This window comes from Panthera onca, chromosome D1, assembly GCF_046562875.1.
Source record: "Panthera onca isolate mPanOnc1 chromosome D1, mPanOnc1 haplotype 2, whole genome shotgun sequence".
NCBI lineage: Eukaryota > Metazoa > Chordata > Mammalia > Carnivora > Felidae > Panthera > Panthera onca.
Window position 1 is genome coordinate 14318905 of NC_138348.1, and position 19688 is coordinate 14338592.

At 37.7% G+C, this 19688-nt stretch overlaps 1 protein-coding gene and 1 pseudogene across 1 annotated transcript; both read left to right on the top strand.

Moving 5' to 3' along the window:
- Nucleotides 1–620: 620 nt before the first annotated feature.
- Nucleotides 621–1556, top strand: LOC132662510 (olfactory receptor-like protein OLF2). Its single transcript, XM_060607967.3, has one exon. It carries the CDS (start codon nt 621–623, stop codon nt 1554–1556), a length of 936 nt encoding a protein of 311 aa, XP_060463950.2.
- Nucleotides 1557–13168: 11612 nt separating this feature from the next.
- On the top strand, nt 13169–14012 carry LOC132660683 (olfactory receptor 5W2-like; annotated as a pseudogene).
- Nucleotides 14013–19688: the final 5676 nt, after the last annotated feature.

The window sequence follows — 19688 nt, forward strand, 5'->3', positions numbered from 1 at the left end:
AGAACCCCAAGAAGACTCCATGTTGTCAGCACGGAGCCTGATGTGGGGCTCAAACTCACTAACTGTGAGATCATGACCTGAGCCAAAATCAACAGTCGGATGCTTAACTGACTGAGCCACCTAGACACTCGTGTTCATGATGTTTAAATAAGAGACCTGTTCATGATATCCAGTTTTAACACACAGGCTTGAACAAATCATGGTTTTTGAAGAACAGTAAGTGTAATCGCTTTTAGGCTCAATTTGATATTTGTTTTTCAGACATAAAGCTGTAAATTCAGCTTTGCCTTTAGGTGTGAGTTTTATATTATGTTTGATCTGTGATGAGTTTTCATTCACGATTGCTGAGATAAAGCAGTGAAGGTGCACACAAGTCATATATTTGGTGGGTGATATGCAAATTGATAATCAAACTTTAAATTCTATCACAAACATGTTAATTTTGTCAACAGCATAACAATGAAATGTTTCTGGGCTATTTTCTGAGGATAAAGAATATAATATCTGAAACAAAACCTTTCTCATGTATAGATTGTATTTTTGTGAGTTTCAAGAGGAATTAAAACTTTGATATACCGTTTCTTGGTTATTTCGGGAGCATTTTGGAAGAATAAAGAAGAATGGATGGAAAAAATTGCTCTTCTGTGAATGAATTCCTTCTCTTGGGAATTAGCAATATGTCTGGAATTAAAGTGACCCTATTTGTCACATTTTTAATTGTTTATCTCATCATTCTTATTGCAAACCTCGGGATGATCATGTTAATTAGAATGGATTCTAAGCTTCACACACCAATGTATTTCTTCCTCAGCCACCTCTCTTTCAGTGACCTCTGTTATTCTACAGCAATTGGACCCCGGATGCTGGTAGGCCTCATTACCAAGATAAAGTCAATTCCTTTCTATGGCTGTGCTCTGCAATTCTGGATCTTCTGCACGTTTGCAGATTCTGAGTGCCTACTGCTGGCGGTGATGGCCTTTGATCGCTACAAGGCCATTAGCAACCCCTTGCTCTACAAGGCCAACATGTCCAGCAGAGTGTGCTTTCTGCTCATGGCTGGGGTTTACATGGTAGGGCTTGTGGATGCTTCTGCAAATACAATATTAACATTCAGGTTATGTTTCTGTGGATCAAACGTGATCAACCACTTCTTCTGTGATGTCCCACCTCTCCTTTTGTTATCTTGCTCAGATACCCAAGTTAATGAGTTAGTGATATTCACCATTTTTGGCTTCATTGAGCTGATTACCCTTTCAGGGCTCTTTGTGTCTTACTGTTATATCATCCTGGCAGTGATAAAGATCCGCTCTGCTGAGGGGAGATTCAAAGCTTTCTCCACCTGCACCTCCCACTTAACTGCTGTTGCAATTTTCCAGGGAACCCTGCTCTTTATGTATTTTCGCCCGAGTTCTTCCTACTCTCTTGATCAAGACAAAATGACCTCCTTGTTCTATACCCTTGTGATTCCCATGTTAAACCCTGTGATTTATAGCCTGCGGAACAAAGATGTGAAAGAGGCTCGGAAAAAACTTAAAAATAGAAAGTGGTTTCATTGAAAACTTATATGTATCTATTTTTCTCCCAATCTTACACTTTCATTTGAGAAGTTCAAAATTGTTTTGATTAAAGTGGTATGATCTAGGGGTGCCTGGGTGGCTCAGTTGGTTAAGCGGTTGACTTCAGCTCAGGTCATGATCTCGCAGTTTGTGAGTTCGAGCCCCGCGTCGGGCTCTGTGCTAACAGCTCAGAGCCTGGAGCCTACTTTGGATTCTGTGTCTCCCTCTTTTTCTGCTCCTGCCATGCTTGTGCTCTATCTCTCTCTGTCTCTCAAAAATAAATAAATATTAAAAAAAAAAAAAGTGGTATGATCCAACAAGTATTTATACCATGTTCCTGCCATAACCAAGTGTGTCATTTCTTTAGTACTCCATGATTCATTTTATGTCTTGAGCTTATACTTGGTATTCCTTATTTATGGAAAATTTATGGACTCCTAGTTTGCCCAATTTGTGTTTCTACAATCTCTCATTTATGCATGAATCTAATTTCCTGTATGTTAGTGAGAGTTTTCTAAGTACGTAACGCACTTCTATGTGTTTTGTATTTTATGGTGAATCTAACAGTTTTGTGTTAATGAATCTTGTCATCTAGTGGAAACTGATGAAGTTTTGGGGTGATGGTGGGGGTCCAGAGCTGAAGGTCAAGAAAGGCTTCTTGAAGATGTCCTTTGCACAAAAAGGTGATTTTTTTTTTTTTTTTTTTTTTTTTTTTAGCACAGGGACAGGACCCATGGGCAGGAAGAGCTGCCTGGGACCCTGTGGAAAGACTGGTTCTATACTTGGGAGTTGGGAGAGGGGGGAGGGGAAGTCAAGGGGAAGTTTTCAAAAAGATTTCATATGCTAAAGAAGACTCGCAGGATACTGGAATCCAAGCTGTTGTCAAGCTTAGGTTGTTTTTCCCTCCAGCAAAGTATTAACATTAAGACAGTAGGGAGATCCTGGAGAAACTTTTTACTCTGCCAGCCTCTAATAGTTGTCAATGGACTGCAGTTTATAAGGAGATTGAATTTTACCTGCCATTTCCTTCTTGCCTTTGTTCCCCATATCACTATGGAGGTGTGATTTTGAGGTTCCAGGAAAGGAGTCTACAGGTTTCTGGAGATTAGGGTATTAATAAAATTGCCTTTTTTTTGTAATCTATCAAGACATGGAGACTCATGCTTGACTGTGTCAAGTCCTGCTTGACTGTGATCTCCCTCAGTTAACCATTTGTTTTCCTTCCTTTCCTTTGTTCTTGAGTAGCCAGGAGTGCCTGTGGAATATCACACATATCCCACCTTGGCAGGAGGGGTGGGGTGTTAGCTCAATTTTGCCCTCAGCCTGCCTATATAGGCTCTCTCATCAGAAGTGACAAATGTTAATTAAATTATCATTCAAATTATTTATAATAAACAGTAATTATGCCATAAAAAAAAAAAACAGAAGCAAAGCACAATGTTCAATTATAGTGAAGAATGTTGAAAAGTTCTTCCTGGTAATGGGAACAATCTGGGATCTAAAAGATAAGTAGGAATTAGCTGAGAGATGCACTAGATGGAGAAAGCATTCTATGCAGATAGATCAGCAACTAGAGGGTCCCCAGGGGAACAGGACCACATCATTTCTGTGGAACTTAAAGAAAACCAGTATGGCTGGGCTATAGTGCTACCCTTCACAACTTAGTCACTTCCACCAGGGGCTTTCCTTCCCTCTAGCACTCACTAAGTTTGGGTCCCATACCACCCTGAGCCTGGGAACTTTGTTGAATCTACTCTCTGTTGCCTAAATCATTACCTTCAATGTGGGGTAATGAATACCCAGAGTTTAAGGACTGGATATTTTTATCTCTTTCCTCAAGCCCCACTATAGCATCTGGGTAAAGAAAAAATGAAAAAGATCCAAAAAGTTAATTGTTATTGAATGTTTATTCATGGGAAGTACTTGGAATTACTTGGAAAATAATTAACCCAGAGGGCTATTGCCTGGGTGTTTACCAAGATATTTGCAACTCTGTTCTGCTAAAGCAGAAATCACTGAAGTGATTTCTTCAGTAAGTCTGGATACAAACAGCTCTTGCAGGACCAAAGAAAAGTCAGGGACACTCTTAAATATTTGCTACAATTACACAACCTGAAAGTCACTCAGTCTAGGTCTACCTACGTGCCATTGTAAAGGGCTTCCGTGAAAACATTTCAGATTGCCAGCAAAGCCCAAGTAGGACAATGAGACTCTTCCGTTCTCCAGGGTGATATTTTTTCTGGGATTCTGAGACATGGTAGGGGAAGGTATAAAGGTAAAACAAAGAAGAAACAAACAAAGAAAAGGAACAGGGGATTCTTCTTTTCGTTAAGATCTCTCCTCAGTTTTCTTATGTTTTATTTGAAATTTAGATTTAGACTCTAGATATGGAGTCAATATTATAGGTCTATTTTTTCTTAAGGGTTCCTTATTCTGATCAGGAATGGACATCCCTAAACATAAATGTTACCAGTGATGAACGATTAGAAAATATGTATAATGATAGAAACAATTGGCTCCATACTGAGGAAAATCTGGTTAGGAAAATTTATTAAATAAAAAAGTACTAATTCTCACAAATTGGTAATTGTGTAGCTCTTTCTTAAGAGGCAGCAAATTTAACCTAACTTGAACTCTGCAAACCTGCTGGGAACTGGAAAAGGAATGGTAGCAAAATTGGGTCTGAATCTGTACTATCAGTTCACAGTGATTGTGACCTTCGGCAAATCATTTTCCTTCTTTGGTCCTCAGTTTCCACTCTGTCAAAAGAGGGCTTTAAACTGAATGATCTTTATTGTGTATTCGAGATACCACATTTCATGCTTATACTGATATGATTCTATAAATGCATAATGTATAAACCCGCTTCTATCTTTGGGGAGATCTTAAATATAACAGATGGATGGGACTACAGTACAATCCCAGGCTAATCTGACCTGAAATTGAATTGGCAATGATCGCAGATAGATAGCACTGATTGCAAGAGCCCTCACCCCGTTAAGGTGGACCCACTCAACTGATTTTCTATTCTTCATATTTTTCATTTTAACTTTCAGAGACATCCCATATAAAAGTGAATATCCAACTTTTATGTATGTATGCATGTATTTATTTATTTATTTATTTATACTTTTTTTGACGTTTATTTATTTTTGAGAGAGACAGAGCATGAGCATGAGCAGGGGAGGGACAGAGAGAGAGAGGGAGACACAGAATCTGAAGCAGCCTCCAAGCTCTGAGCTGTCAGCACAGAGCCTGACTCAGGGCTTGAACTCAGGAACCGTGAGATCATGACCTGAGCCAAAGTCAGATGCTTAACCGACTGAACCACCCAGGCGCTCCTTGAATATCCAACTTTATTAGTCATTAGGACAATTATGGACTCTACATAACAGCTAAAATGAAAATGACAGACAATATTACCTATTAGTGAGGATGTAGAAACAGACACAGGATTCACTCACTAATAATGTGCAACTCTAGATTGGCATACTGCTTCGGGAAATTGTATGCTAATATTGGGTAAATATAAATTTTACACACACACACACACACACACACACACACACACATTTCCTATTCCTGGTTTTATACACAAGATAAATAAGTGTATCTCCATCAGAAGACATGTGTAAAAATGTTCACATTAATATTATTGGAAATAGAGGCACCTGGGTGGCTCAGTTGTTTGAGCATCTGCCTTTGGCTCAGATCATGATCTCACATTTCTCCTGAGTTTGAGTCCCACAGTGGGCTCACTACTGTCACCTCAGGGCCTGCTTCTGAACCTCTGTCCTCTCCTTCTGCCCCCTCCCCCACTCATTCGCATACAAGCACTCTCTCTCTCTCTCTCTCAAAAATAAATTTAAATAAATAAATAAATAAATAAATAAATAAATAAATACTTGCTGTCTTTTCAGGGGTGCCTGGGTGGCCTAACTGGTTCAGTGTTCAAGTCTTTGTTTTGACTTAGATCATGATCTCACTGTTAGTGAGCTCGAGACTCTCCCTCAGGCTCTGCACTGATATCATGAAGCCTGCTTTGGATTCTTTCTCTCCCCCTCTCTCTCTGCCCCTCCCCTACTTGCTCTCTCTCTCTCTCTCTCAAAATAAATGAATAAACTTTAAAAAAAACTACTGTAATAAAGCAAATGTGTCTTTTTTTAACCTGTAAGCCCTTCTCATACTGTTTTCAGCAACAAGGAGACTTAGTAAACCCGGTTTTCCTTGGTATGGTTAACATGCGCTGAGCTTATTCCCAAAAGCTCAAGACTCACAGCCATGCACCTACTTTCTGAAGGAGAGACTTTATAAACAGATAGCTGACTACATCGATTATTGTGGCGCCAGGGAAGGCGTTTAGATACAATTGTTTTCTTCACATGCTTGTCTCTGGTGTCTTGCATTAGAACGGAGTAATTTTCTTTCATTATTTTCGAAAGCCATCTTCAAAGAAATACAAATCCTTTGAGATGTTAATCATCCAATTTTTAATAATCATATGGTCCCTAAAGCTCAGATTTCAATGGAAGGGTTTGAAGGGAACTTAGCGTAAATGGTTTATGGGGCAGTCAAGTGTAGGACGGTAAATTTAGGTTCTATCTAAACAGAGTGTAACCTGAAGGGGTTTGTCATCCCTGGAGACGGAGAAGCATCTGATGAGAAAATGAGTTTGGGAAGGAGTCATATAAAATGACCAAGTGATGTGAAATGTTGGAGTCTGGTAGGGAAAAGTTAAGACAGACTTCTTGAATTATCTTTCGTGCAAAAGGGGTGGTTTTATTAAAGCATGGGGCCAGGACCCGGGGGCAGAAAGATCTGCCCTGGGGTTGTGACCAGTGACTGATTCCGTACTTTCAAGTTGAGAAGGGGTTAGGGATAATGAAAGTCTCTAAGAAACTTGGAAGCAAGGTTTCCGGACCTTGAGGCTAGTCAAATCTTATTCATGAGACCCTTGAGATGTATATCAGTGGGCCATAAGCTTGGAGGATGCTTGGGGAGGTAGAGATAAAGGAAGTTTCCAAAGGAATTTGTGTATGTTAAAGACTTACAGGAAACTAGAGGTTGGCTAATGTCAAACTAAGGTTGCCTTTTGCCTCTAGCAAAGTATTAACACTGAGGCAGCTGAGTTCCTTGAGGAAGGTCACTCTGCCTTTCTCAAGCACTTGTCAGCCTGCTCTAAGCTCTAAGGAAAATGATGTTTTTCTACATTTCTTTTGTCTTTGTTCTCCACATCACAAGGACAAATCCCATCCCTTTAATATGAATCAAAGTAGTAAATAATGGTAGTAAAGTTCAAGGGTCATACAATTGCATCTAATGTCTTCACTCGAATGGGTGGCAAATTATCACAATTACTTAGTTTGAGCCTGGCTTAAAATCATATCTCCTAAGGCAGTGAATTCTGTATGTTTGTATTGGTATCATCACACACAAAATAATAATAAAAACGGAAAGGTTATTGAAACGTATCACACAGAGTCATTTTTCCCAAATCAAGAATACTTTAATGATTTTAATCTATGATGTCGTCTAGATTTATAGGAACCATAAAAAAAGAAATGCTATGCCCGTTTCTAGTTCCCACTGAGGACTCAGACAAAAAAATTACCTGGAATATTTTTGCCCATACGCTGGTAATGCTTATAAATTCGTAAATTATTTCTTGAACCCACAGATCTGGCATTTACTTGATTTGTTTAAATGAATAACATAACTGCAATAGGGCAACACGTAGGGCAGGAAAACATTCCTGTACACGGCACTTAACAATAGACTTTCATGACACATATACATTTGTGCCTGTTAGTGAAGGAAAGGCATTTCCTTCTATTCTTCAAGTTCTTCTTGCTGAATTAGGAATTAAATTCACATGAGACAGATTAACAGGAGAGGAAAACAAAACAAAACAAAAAATACAGTTTTATTGTGTGCTCACAGAGACCAAATAATGAAATTGAGATCTAAAGAAATTACCAAAGCAGGCAGCTTTTATATTATTTTTATGAGAAGACAATAAATCTGTAAGGAATTGGCAGGATAAAGAGAATTGAATTTGCAGTCTTCGATTAGTAAGAAACTCTAAACAGAATTTGGTCTGTGGTAGTAGATTGCTAAAATGTAATAAGGGTTGTTTATACGGCCTTCCAGGCTCTGAATTTCCTATACTTGGTGATAAGGATGTGTCTTTACTTCCTGGTACAGGGAGGGTACCTTTCCCATGGGAGATTTACTTCTTGTTTTCAGGAGCACAGAGGAAAGTCAGAGGATCCTCGCACAGGCCTTCTCTTAAACAACTTTTATTTAATATAATCAGTATGCCAAAGTGGGACATTTTGGGTGGTCGCCATGATACCCACATTAGTGTCCCAGAGTGAATCACCTATCATAAAGTATCACGTGGAACATGGCCACTACAGTGAGTACTCCCCAAGATTGCCACAAGGTGCGACTTTAGGGCCACTACATTACTTATATTTTGGGGCTACAGTTGACACGTGGTGTTACATGGGTTTCAGGTGTACAATATAGTGATTCAACGAGTCTATACGCTATGCTGTGCTCACCATTACATGTAGCTACCATCTGTCGCCATATTGACCGTATTCCCTACATCGTATCTCTCATCCTTGTGACTTATTCTTTCCATTACTGCAAGCCTGGGTTTCCCACTCCGTTTGACACATTTTGCCCATCCTCTCCTCTGGCAGCCGTCGGTTAAATGTGAAATCTAAAAACCAAAACAACAAACAAAAAGCAGAATCAGACCTATAAACACAGACAACAAACTGCTATGTTACTTATTTTCTATGTGTTCCCTGGATTTGTGCAATACAGCGACCCATTGAGCAATAATATTAACGAAGTGTTCTGGCTAAGATGAATAAAATAAGGCAGATTCTTTTCTCAGTCTGCAACCCCTTTCTATTGTTCCCATCTGCCCTCCGTCGCCCGTGGCATTTTCTCTTGATTTACAAATAGGACTTGGATGGTCTCTCAGCTTTTTAGAACTCTAAGAATCTGTGGGTTGCTGTTTTTGTAAATTTGAAGTAAACACACTAGAACATTTCATGACAATAGCTCAGAGTTACTTCTTCTTAAAAGAGATATTTTATTTTTTATGACTACACTGTAGTTGGGAATATTAATAGGAATTAATATTAACAGGAAATGCTTTGGGTCAGACAAACATGATGCTTAGGGAACTTCTGTTTACTAATTACATCTGTATCATATTTTCAGTATATGTATAATGAGATTGTTAAGAGACAGCCTAGGAACCACAATATTAAAAATGTATGATGATATATATGGAGATCAGTTAAATACTATATGAAAAGCACAAAGTTTTGTTAAGAACTCCATAATGAATATATATATGAATATATATGAATATATATATGAATATATATATGAATATATATATGAATATATATGAATATATATATGAATATATATATGAATATATATGAATATATATGAATATATATATGAATATATATATGAATATATATGAATATATATATGAATATATATATGAATATATATGAATATATATATGAATATATATATGAATATATATATGAATATATATATATGAATATATATATGAATATATATATGAATATATATATATATGAATATATATATGAATATATATATATGAATATATATATGAATATATATATGAATATATATATGTATATATATAAATATATATATATGAATATATATGAATATATATATGAATATATATATGAATATATATACGTATATATATAAATATATATATATGAATATATATGAATATATATATGAATATATATATATGAATATATATATATGAATATATATGAATATATATATGAATATATATATATGAATATATATATATGAATATATATATATGAATATATATATATGAATATATATATATGAATATATATATGAATATATATGTATATATATGAATATATATATATATATATATATATATATATTTAATGTTTATTTTTTGAGAGAGAGAGAGAGAGGCAGAGCACAAACGGGGAAGGGGCAGAGAGAGAGGGAGACAGAACTCTAAGCAGGCTCCAGGCTCTGAGCTGTCAGCACAGAGCCCCATGTGGAGCTTGAACCCACAAACCATGAGATCATGACCTGAGCCGAAGTCGGATACTTAACCGACTCAGCCCCCACAATGAATTAATTAAATTCACACCTTTTGCCTTCAGGAATTCAGTGTTGAATGAAAAGATGCTTAGAAGACAGTTGAATGAAAAGGAAGGTAGAGGCGTTTTTATGGTCGGGAAAAATGGAAATGTAGGATTCATCTCTCTGTCCCAGTGAAGGATTTCAGTGAAGTCAGGGAACAGCAACATGTTTGGACAAAATTCAGGGATGGTGGAGCATTATGTTGATAGCTGTCCAGGAGGAATTTAAATATACTTAAATATCTAGTACCTCCCAATTTTCAAATCACTACCATAAATTATGGCACATAAGGGTTATTTTTGGAAACAAACGGAACTTGGCTTTGTTGTTGTTAAAGCATCATCCCAACACTTTTTTTTCTTAAAGAATTGTCCTTGTACAAATGAAATATATTTGCAGGAACAGGTCTCAAAATTTGTTTATTTTTACTCTGTTGAACATCCATCGGCCTTACAATAAGAAAATACTTAAAATTTTTTTAATGTTTATTTATTTTTGTGAGAGAGAGAGAGAGAGAGTGAGACAGCACATGAGTGGGGAGGGGCAGAGAGAGAGGGAGACACAGAATCCTAAGCAGGCTCCAGTCTCCACGCTGTCAACACAGAGCCTGATGCGGAGCTCAAGGTCACAAACCACAAGATCAGGACCTAGGCTGTAGTCAGACTCTTAGCCAACAGAGCCACCCAGGTACCCTCAATAAGAAAATATTTAACACACATTTACTGAGTTTTTACTAATGCAAATATTTGTGTCCAGGATTATGGGAATGTAGAAAGACACACATATGAATAGATAAAAATCATATTCAATAATGAGTATATTAGGAGTAATGGATGTTATACAGTCATAAAATCATTGAAATGAGGGTGAACGACATATAGTTGAGGGGAAAGAACCAGACAATGACTAATGAAAAAAGTAGTATGAAAGACTACCAGATTTCTAAATGAGAAGTGAAAGAGATATTTCAGAAATTGAAGAAACAGGATGAACAATGAAACAGATGAAAATTATTAAATAGGTCTATTTGAAATTCATTAGTATCTGCTTTTACTAAAGGAGGGTGTAAGATTCATGGTAACCATGAACACAACATTGAAATAAATTCTGTTAACTTCTATCTTTGATCAATTTGGTGATAAGCATGAAAAGTTCAGCCTTTGCCAAATTGAGACACCATTCATCACGGAAAATACATAACCACAAATCTAATTAATCATGTTCACGTAATGATGAGTGAAGACAGTGGCTTTTGATTTAAGTCCCAACAATCACAAGGTAGAAAATAAATACAATCTGCTACTTGCATGTACAGAGGTAAGAACAGAAACACCAGTTTCAAGTAGGTTTCTGTATGATTAAATTCAAAGAATTATAGAAGAAAGACACATTTTTTTTGGAAAAATGAGAAATCAAGCATTTAGAAATTTGTAAAAGAATTACGTTGTACCTGCTTACTTGAATTAACTGCAATGTAACTGCCAAACAATTCTATTTCTTTGTTTAGGCGTCGGTGTGCAATTGTCGTTCATTTGTCGTTTGTTTGAAAGGTAAAATAGATGCATCTGGGTGGCTCAGTCTGTGGAGGGTCCAACTCTTGATTTCGGCTCAGGCCATGATCCCAGGGTTGTGGGGTCGAGCGCCACATCAGGCTCCATACTCAGCATACTCTCCCCTTCTGCCCCTCTCCCCCCACCCACTCACCTTCTCAAAATAAAATAATGTAAAATTAAATTAGTAAATTAAATTTAAATTAAATTAAGTTAAGTTAAATTAAATTAAATTGCTAAAAACGAAAGGCAAAATGAAATGGGGTCATTTAGGTCAGGAGTTTTTTAAAGGGAGCCGGGAGGCTATTAAGAAAATAGGCCCTTCTTTTATTGACGTGAGGAATCACATTGATTGATTTGCAGATATTGAACCAGCCCTGTATCCCAGGTATAACTCCCACTTGGTCGTGGTGAATAACTTTTTTTTTTAATGTATTACTGGATCCAGGTGGCTAATATCTTGTGGGACCTCATCAAAATAAAAAGCTTCTGCGCAGTGAAGAAAACAACCAGCAAAACTAAAAGGCAACTGACAGAATGGGAGAAAATATTTGCAAACAACCTATCAGGTAAAGGGTTAGTATCCAAAATCTATAAAGAACTTAGCAAACTCAACACCCAAAAAACAAAGAATCTAGTGAAGAAATGGGCAAAAGACATGAATAGACACTTCTTCAAAGAAGACATCCAGATGGCCAACCGACAAATGAAAAAATGCTCAACATCATTCATCATCAGGGAAATACAAATCAAAACCACAATGAGATATCACCTCACACCTGTCAGAATGGCTAATATTAACAACTTAGGCAACAACAGATGTTGGTGAGGATGCAGAGAAAGAGGATCTCTTTTGCACTGCTGGTGGGAATGCAAACTGGTGCAGCCACTCTGGAAAACAGTATGGAGGTTCCTCAAAAAATTAAAAATAGAACTACCCTATGACCCAGCAATTGCACTACTGGGTATTTATCCTAGGGATACAGGTATGCTGTTTTGAACGGACACATGCACCCCCATGTTTATAGCAGCACTATCAACAATGGCCAGAGTATGGAAAGAGCCCAAATGTGCATCGATGGATGAATGGATAAAGAAGTGGTATATCTATACAATGGAGTATTACTCGGCAATCAAAAAGAATGAGTTTTGCCATTTACAACTACGTGGATGGAACTAGAGGGTATTGTGCTAAGTGAAATTAGAGAAAGACAAATATCATATTATTTCACTCATATGAGGACTTTAAGACACAGAACAGATGAACATAAGGGAAGGGAAGCAAAAATAATATAAAAACAGGGAGGGGGACAAAACATAAGAGACTCTTAAATATGGAGAACAAACAGGGTTACTGGAGGGGTTGTGGGGGGGGGGATGGGCTTAATGGGTAAGGGGCATTAAGGATGCCACTCCTGAAATCATTGTTGCACTATATGCTAACTAATTTGGATGTAAATTTAAAAAAAATAAAAAATAAAGAAAATCGGCCTTGGGGCACCTGGATGGCTCAGTTGGCTAAGCTTCCAGCGTCAGCTCAGGTCACGATCTCGCAGTTTGTGGGTTTGGGCCCGGGTCGGGCTCTGGGCTGACAGCCCAGAGCCTGGAGTCTGCTTCAGATTCTGTCTCCCTCACTCTCTTCCCCTCCCCCACTCACACTCTGTGTCTCTCTGTCTCTCAAAAACTAATAAATGTTAAAAAAATTTTTTTTTAATAAAAGGAATAAAAAGGGGGAATTTATCATGGATAAATCTAGAAGAGTCAAATTACGAACTATAATTTTCTTCAGTGTTTTTGTAAAAGTTTGCAACAAGAATGAAGAGGAAGGTCAGGGTTAATTGATCCCTTTTGTCTGAATTATTTCCCTTGGCAATTACCAATAACTGGACACCAAAGTGGCCTTATTTACCATGTTTCTAGATATGTATCTTGTTAATCTCCTGGAAACTCTTGGAATGTTCTTTATAATTAAAATGGATTCCCAGCTTCACACACAGATACTTTTTCCTCAGTCACCTGCCTTCTGTTACCTATGCTTTTGCATACCAATTGGGCCCAAGATGCTGGTAGATCTATTTGCTAACATCAAATCAATTTCCATCACAGGCTGTGCTCTACAATTCTTCATCTTCTGTATCTGCAGATTCTGAGTGTCTACTGTTGTTGATGATGGTCTTTGACTGGTATAAAGTCATTGGCAACCCCTTGTGCTCCCTGCCCATGCCTAGGATACTTATAGTGGGAATGTCAGCTGCTTTGATACCCCTGACATGAACATCCCGCTTATGTCTTCTGTAGGTCATATGACTAATCATTTCTTCTCTGATATCTCTACTCTCCTATTGCTGTCTTGCTCAGATGCACAGGGCAATGATTTCGTTATTTTTAACATTTTTGCCTTCGTTGAATGGAGCACCCTTTTAGGAGTTCTTGTCCCTTATTGTCATATCAGTCTTGAAGATTCGCTCTGCTGAGAGGAGGTTCAAAGCTTTCTCTACCTGCACTTCCCACTTAATGGCTGTTAGAGTCTTCTGGGGAACTATGCTTTTCTATAATATATTCCTGGCCAAATTCTTCCTCTTTCCTGGATTAACCCAAAATGAACTCTTGGTTTTACACTCGTGTGATTCCCATGTTAAATTCTCTGATTTATAGCCTACGGAACAAGGATGTGAAAGAGATGGTGGAAAGTTGAAAAATAAAATGTGATTTTAAGTAATTAGTCACATAGGACAAATAAATACATATTTATATACATACACATGCAAATGCACTCTTCTGTTTTCAAATCTCCTATTATACTTCCATGTTATATTATATTATTAAATTGTCTCAAATACCTTAACTAACATATTATTTTACTATGCTACTATGATGCCAATATTTAGGTAGCCTATATTTTATTGTATGTCTCCATTTTAAGTCAGCCATGCTTAATATTTGGAAAATTTATCAGTCTTCATGTTAGTGTGTCAATTTTGTATTAGTTGTTAATTTTATGCACTGATTTAATTATTCTAAGAGCCATTAGCGTTTAGTATACACCTGTTGCACTATAGGTGTCTTGCATTTCATGGTGATTCCAGGAGTTTGTATACTAGTGAGTTCAATAATGTAATAAAAAGAAATAAAATTAATTCATTAATCTTACAAATTATTCATGATAAACTCTACATTTTCCCTGAAGTGAAAAGTCAAGATACTCTCAGTTCAAGCAAAATGTCTACCTCTAGGGGCGCCTGGGTGGCGCAGTCGGTTAAGCGTCCAACTTCAGCCAGGTCACGATCTCGCGGTCCGTGGGTTCGAGCCCCGCGTCGGGCTCTGGGCTGATGGCCCAGAGCCTGGAGCCTGTTTCCGATTCTGTGTCTCCCTCTCTCTGCCCCTCCCCCGTTCATGCTCTGTCTGTCTCTCTCTGTCCCAAAAATAAATAAAAAACGTTGAAAAAAAAATTAAAAAATAATAAAAAATAAAAAAAATTAAAAAAATTTAAAAAAAAAATGTCTACCTCTAGAGTGCAGAGAAGAAGATCCTCTGAAATTTCATTTCAGATCAAAATGGTGAAGAGGGATACAGTGGTGATGGGGTGAAGAAAGGAATCCAAATGAAGAGGTTACAATTACAGATCCTGAGGTGGGCAGGGCAATGCCTTCTCAGAGGTTATGTAGTTGTAGGGGAGCAAAGTTTTTCCTTTCTTCTCTTCCTGGTTCTCTGACTGATCTAATAATTAGGGGCACATGAACCCCAATGTGTCCAGCAGCACTATCAACAATAGCCAAATTATGGAAAAAGCCCAAATATCCATTGACTGATGAATTGATAACGAAGATGTGGTTTGTATATATAATGGAATAGTACTCAGCAACCGAAAAGAATGAAATCTTGTCATTTGCAACACCATGGATGGAACTCGAGTGTATCATGCTTAGCGAAAGAAGTCAGTCAGGGAAAGACAAACATCATACGATTTTACCCATACTTGAAATTAAGAAACACAACAGATGAACATAGGGGAAGGGAAGGAAAGATGAGATAAAAACAGAGAGGGAGGCAAGCCATAAGAGACTCTTAAATAAAGAGAACAAGCCTAGTCTTGCTGGAAGAGAAGTGCATCGGGAGATGGGCTAAATGGGTGATGGGCATTATGGACAGCACTTGTTTTTTTGTTTTTTTTTTTTTTTTTTTTTTTTTATATGGTAGTTCTGTTTTTATTTTTTTTTTATTTTTTTTTATTTTTTTTTTCAACGTTTTTTATTTATTTTTGGGACAGAGAGAGACAGAGCATGAACGGGGGAGGGGCAGAGAGAGAGGGAGACACAGAATCGGAAACAGGCTCCAGGCTCCGAGCCATCAGCCCAGAAGCCCGACGCGGGGCTCGAACTCACAGACCGCGAGATCGTGACCTGGCTGAAGTCGGACGCTTAACCGACTGCGCCACCCAGGCGCCCCTATTTTTTTTTATTTTTTTATTTTTTTATTTTTTTTTTATTTTTTAATATATGAAATTTACTGTCAAATTGGTTTCCATACAACACCCAGTGCTCATCCCAAAAGGTGCCCTCCTCAATACCCATCACCCACCCTGCCCTCCCTCCCACCCCCCATCAACCCTCAATTTGTTCTCAGTTTTTAACAGTCTCTTATGCTTTGGCTCTCTCCCACTCTAACCTCTTTTTTTTTTTTTTTTTTTTTCCCTTCCCCTCCCCCATGGGTTTCTGTTATGTTTCTCAGGATCCACATAAGAGTGAAACCATATGGTATCTGTCTTTCTCTGTATGGCTTATTTCACTTAGCATCACACTCTCCAGTTCCATCCATGTTGCTACAAAAGGCCATATTTCATTTTTTCTCATTGCCACGTAGTATTCCATTGTGTATATAAACCACAATTTCTTTATCCATTCATCAGTTGATGGACATTTAGGCTCTTTCCATAATTTGGCTATTGTTGAGAGTGCCGCTATAAACATTGGGGTACAGGTGCCCCTATGCATCAGTACTCCTGTATCCCTTGGGTAAATTCCTAGCAGTGCTATTGCTGGGTCATGGACAGCACTTGTTGAGATGAGCACTGGTATCATATGGAAGTGATAAATCACCGGGTTCTACTCCTGAAACCAATACTACAATGTATGTTAACTAACTTGTATGTAAATAAATAAATTCTAAAAAGAAAAAAGATATTAGATTAACAGGAGAAAAACAAATTTAATCTCATAAGTACACGATCTCATAAAAATATAAAACTCAAGTAACCAGAACAGGTAGCTTGTATATTTTTTAGACAAAGAAACGATATATTTGGGGTTTTTTAATGTTTATTTTTTCTTGAGAGAGAGAGAGAGCATGACTGGAAGAGGGACAGAAAGAGGGGGACAGGGGATTTGAAGTGGGCTCTGGGCCGACAGCTGCTAGCCCAATGTGGGCTCAAACTCACAAAAGCGAGATCATGACCTGAGCCATAGTCAGATGGGTGGGTACTTAACCAACAGAACTACCCAGGAGCCTGAAACAATATATTTGTGAAGAATTGACATGACAAAGAAGTGTGGGCTTGGATTAGTAAATAAGTAAAGAGGTAACAGTTTGTTTATACAGATTCCTCAGCCCTCAATTCCCTCTCTGGTGAAGAGGATGTCTCTCTTTCTCCTGGTACAGGAAGGGTACCTTTCACATAGGAAATTTATTTTCTGCTTTCAGGAGAACAAAGGAAAGTCAGAGTGTCCTTCTTGCACCTGCTGTTTCTTAAGTAACTTTAATTTAAAATAATCAATAGCCAAAGTGGTATATTTTGGGGTGGCTTATTCTGTCCCCCCCCGCAAGATGAAAATGAGAAGGATAAAAGTGCAAAGTGGAGGGTCCTGCTAAAGTACCTCCTTGTGTTGAAATTCTCAATACAGCCACTTCCACTTGGCTCTTCTTTCCTTCTTCTGCCTTCCCAGTCCTGGTTAAATGATGTTCTTAAATTATAAATAATTTACTCTCCTCAAGGCATCCCTATACCTATGGCTCAGTTGATTTGACCATTGTCTCCAATATAAGACTGTATTCTTTGGTGAAGGTTGAGTATCATCCTTACCAATCCAGTGCCTTTATCATGTCTGGGACACAAAAATTGAAAAACAAATAAATAATAAAAACCACACACCTAGGGCACCTGGGTGGCTCAGTTGGCTGAGCATCCGACTTGGCTCAGGTCATGATCTTGCAGACCATGAGTTCGAAACCACATTGGGCTCTGTGCTGAAATCTCAGAGCCTGGAGTCAGCTTTGGATTCTGTGTCTCTTTTCCTCTCTGCCCCTCCCCGCTCATTCTCTGCCTCTTGCTCTCTCTCAAAAATTGATAAACACTTAAAAAAACCCACACACCTGATAACATTTTTGTTTGGGTTGTTTTGTGTTTATTTTGTTTTGCTGACACTATTTTTGAATGTTCACTAGAAATTTTCAGAACATAATTAAATGAGAATATAATATATGCTTTGTATATGTATTTAATAGCTTTTACAAAAATATTTATAAATGGTTGTGGATACTAAATTAATGCCTATATAAATATATTAATTATATGGGAAGTAAAAAAGCATTCATCTATGTCCTCCCTGGATGTTTTCTTCTTTATCTAGCTCTGCTCAAGTTTTCTGATGTCAACCACTAAAAGAATCTTACTGAGAAAACATGGATATGGCTATGTGTTTGTAAGACCATGTAAGACTCAATGCCATTCTTAATTACTATTAGAATTATACCCCTAAGTAATTATAACTGTCCTTGGTGAAAGAATTTAAGAATGGAAGCAAACGTCAAAAGGCTTCTCTGCTTTTGAGAGGGGCATTTATGGGAAACTGACAAATTGGGGGGAAAATATGGTGGTGGAAAAAATCAATGGGAAGGCTTCTTTTGGGAAAAAAAAAGGTTTAAGAACTTCCATTTGTACCATATTTTCCCAATTTATCAATACACTTTTGTTAATCTTTCTTAACTTTTTGAAATGCAGTAAAGTCTAAACAAGTCAGAAGCTTAGTGGGTTGATCAGAGGCTTCTCATTCAGAAGTTATAAATATGGCATCACCCTTCCATATGACATATAACAGTAATATCATGTAAAGACTGATTTGATGCACATACTGGCTTCTTTAATCACATCTAATGAGTGTGAAGTCATAAACCAATTAAATGAGATATTTTAAGCTCATCTAAAAATGGAAGAAACCAACTTGATTAACTGTAGGCTTCATCTTCCTGAATTTATGTAATTAGAGAGTGAAAAATCACTGTCTCAGAATATTGAATAGTAGCTTCATGACTTAAATAGGAACTTAGGGCAGATGGCTGAACTAACCCTTCCATGTGGAATTCTACAGAAATAGGGAACACATCAAAAAGCTTTGTGGTCTATTCTGGTTCATGTAGTTCCTTCCTCACCCATTTCCTTCCACTCTCTACATCACAATGTCCCCACACATCCACCAGGAACTGATGAAAGAATTATTATCCAGTATTACCATACAAGTGACTATTGATATAATAGACATGTTGCCATATCTGGACTCCTTTCCTTCAGCCTTGCACTGAAATCCCTAAGGATAAAAATGACATCGTGATGGTACATTTGGGCATTTGTATAATGCAACAAGCAGATGGATGCACACAGTGGTAGGTTGTGTGACACCATTTGTTAAAATACAACAGTGGCAAAGCTCGGTAACCGAGTAAATGGGTGCTCCTGTGTAAAAAAGCCAGAGGCAGCAACTTTAAACCTCTTTGGACACTCCTCTCCAGAAATATGCTGTGAATATGGCACCAAACGCAACCCCAAATCGCTGTGGTGTTCAACGACTCACTAGACCTCACCCCCACTCTGTAAAAGAGGATCTCAAACTAGATTATCTCTAAGGCCCTTTCCGGTTGCCTTAATCCATCTCCCCAATCTGTGATTCTACAGCTGTGTAAACCTATCTCCACCATTGGAGATATTAAAATGACAAACAAACAAACCACGCGAGGGGCTTCATCTTCATACAAAAGAATGACTTAGGCTGATTTGACCGGAAGGGCAATAATGATATCAGCTAGAGAGTGTGAGTGGTGGAAGGCCACATACTTGTAGACACAGCTTCTTCACACCTTCTTTACCTCTTTTTCTGCCTTCAGAATTAAACAGGCACTTCTCAGAAATGGTTATACAACTTCATTAGGACTCAGGTGAATAAAATGTAAGTCTTCAAGGCTGGACTTTGGCCCACCAGAAGAATGGCCAAAATGAAAATGATTCACGATATGAGCATCAAGCACTTGTGTGAATGCGGAACCACCGTTGACGTTACAATGTTACACGTTGACGGCAGGGATCAGAAGTGATGCACAACTCTGA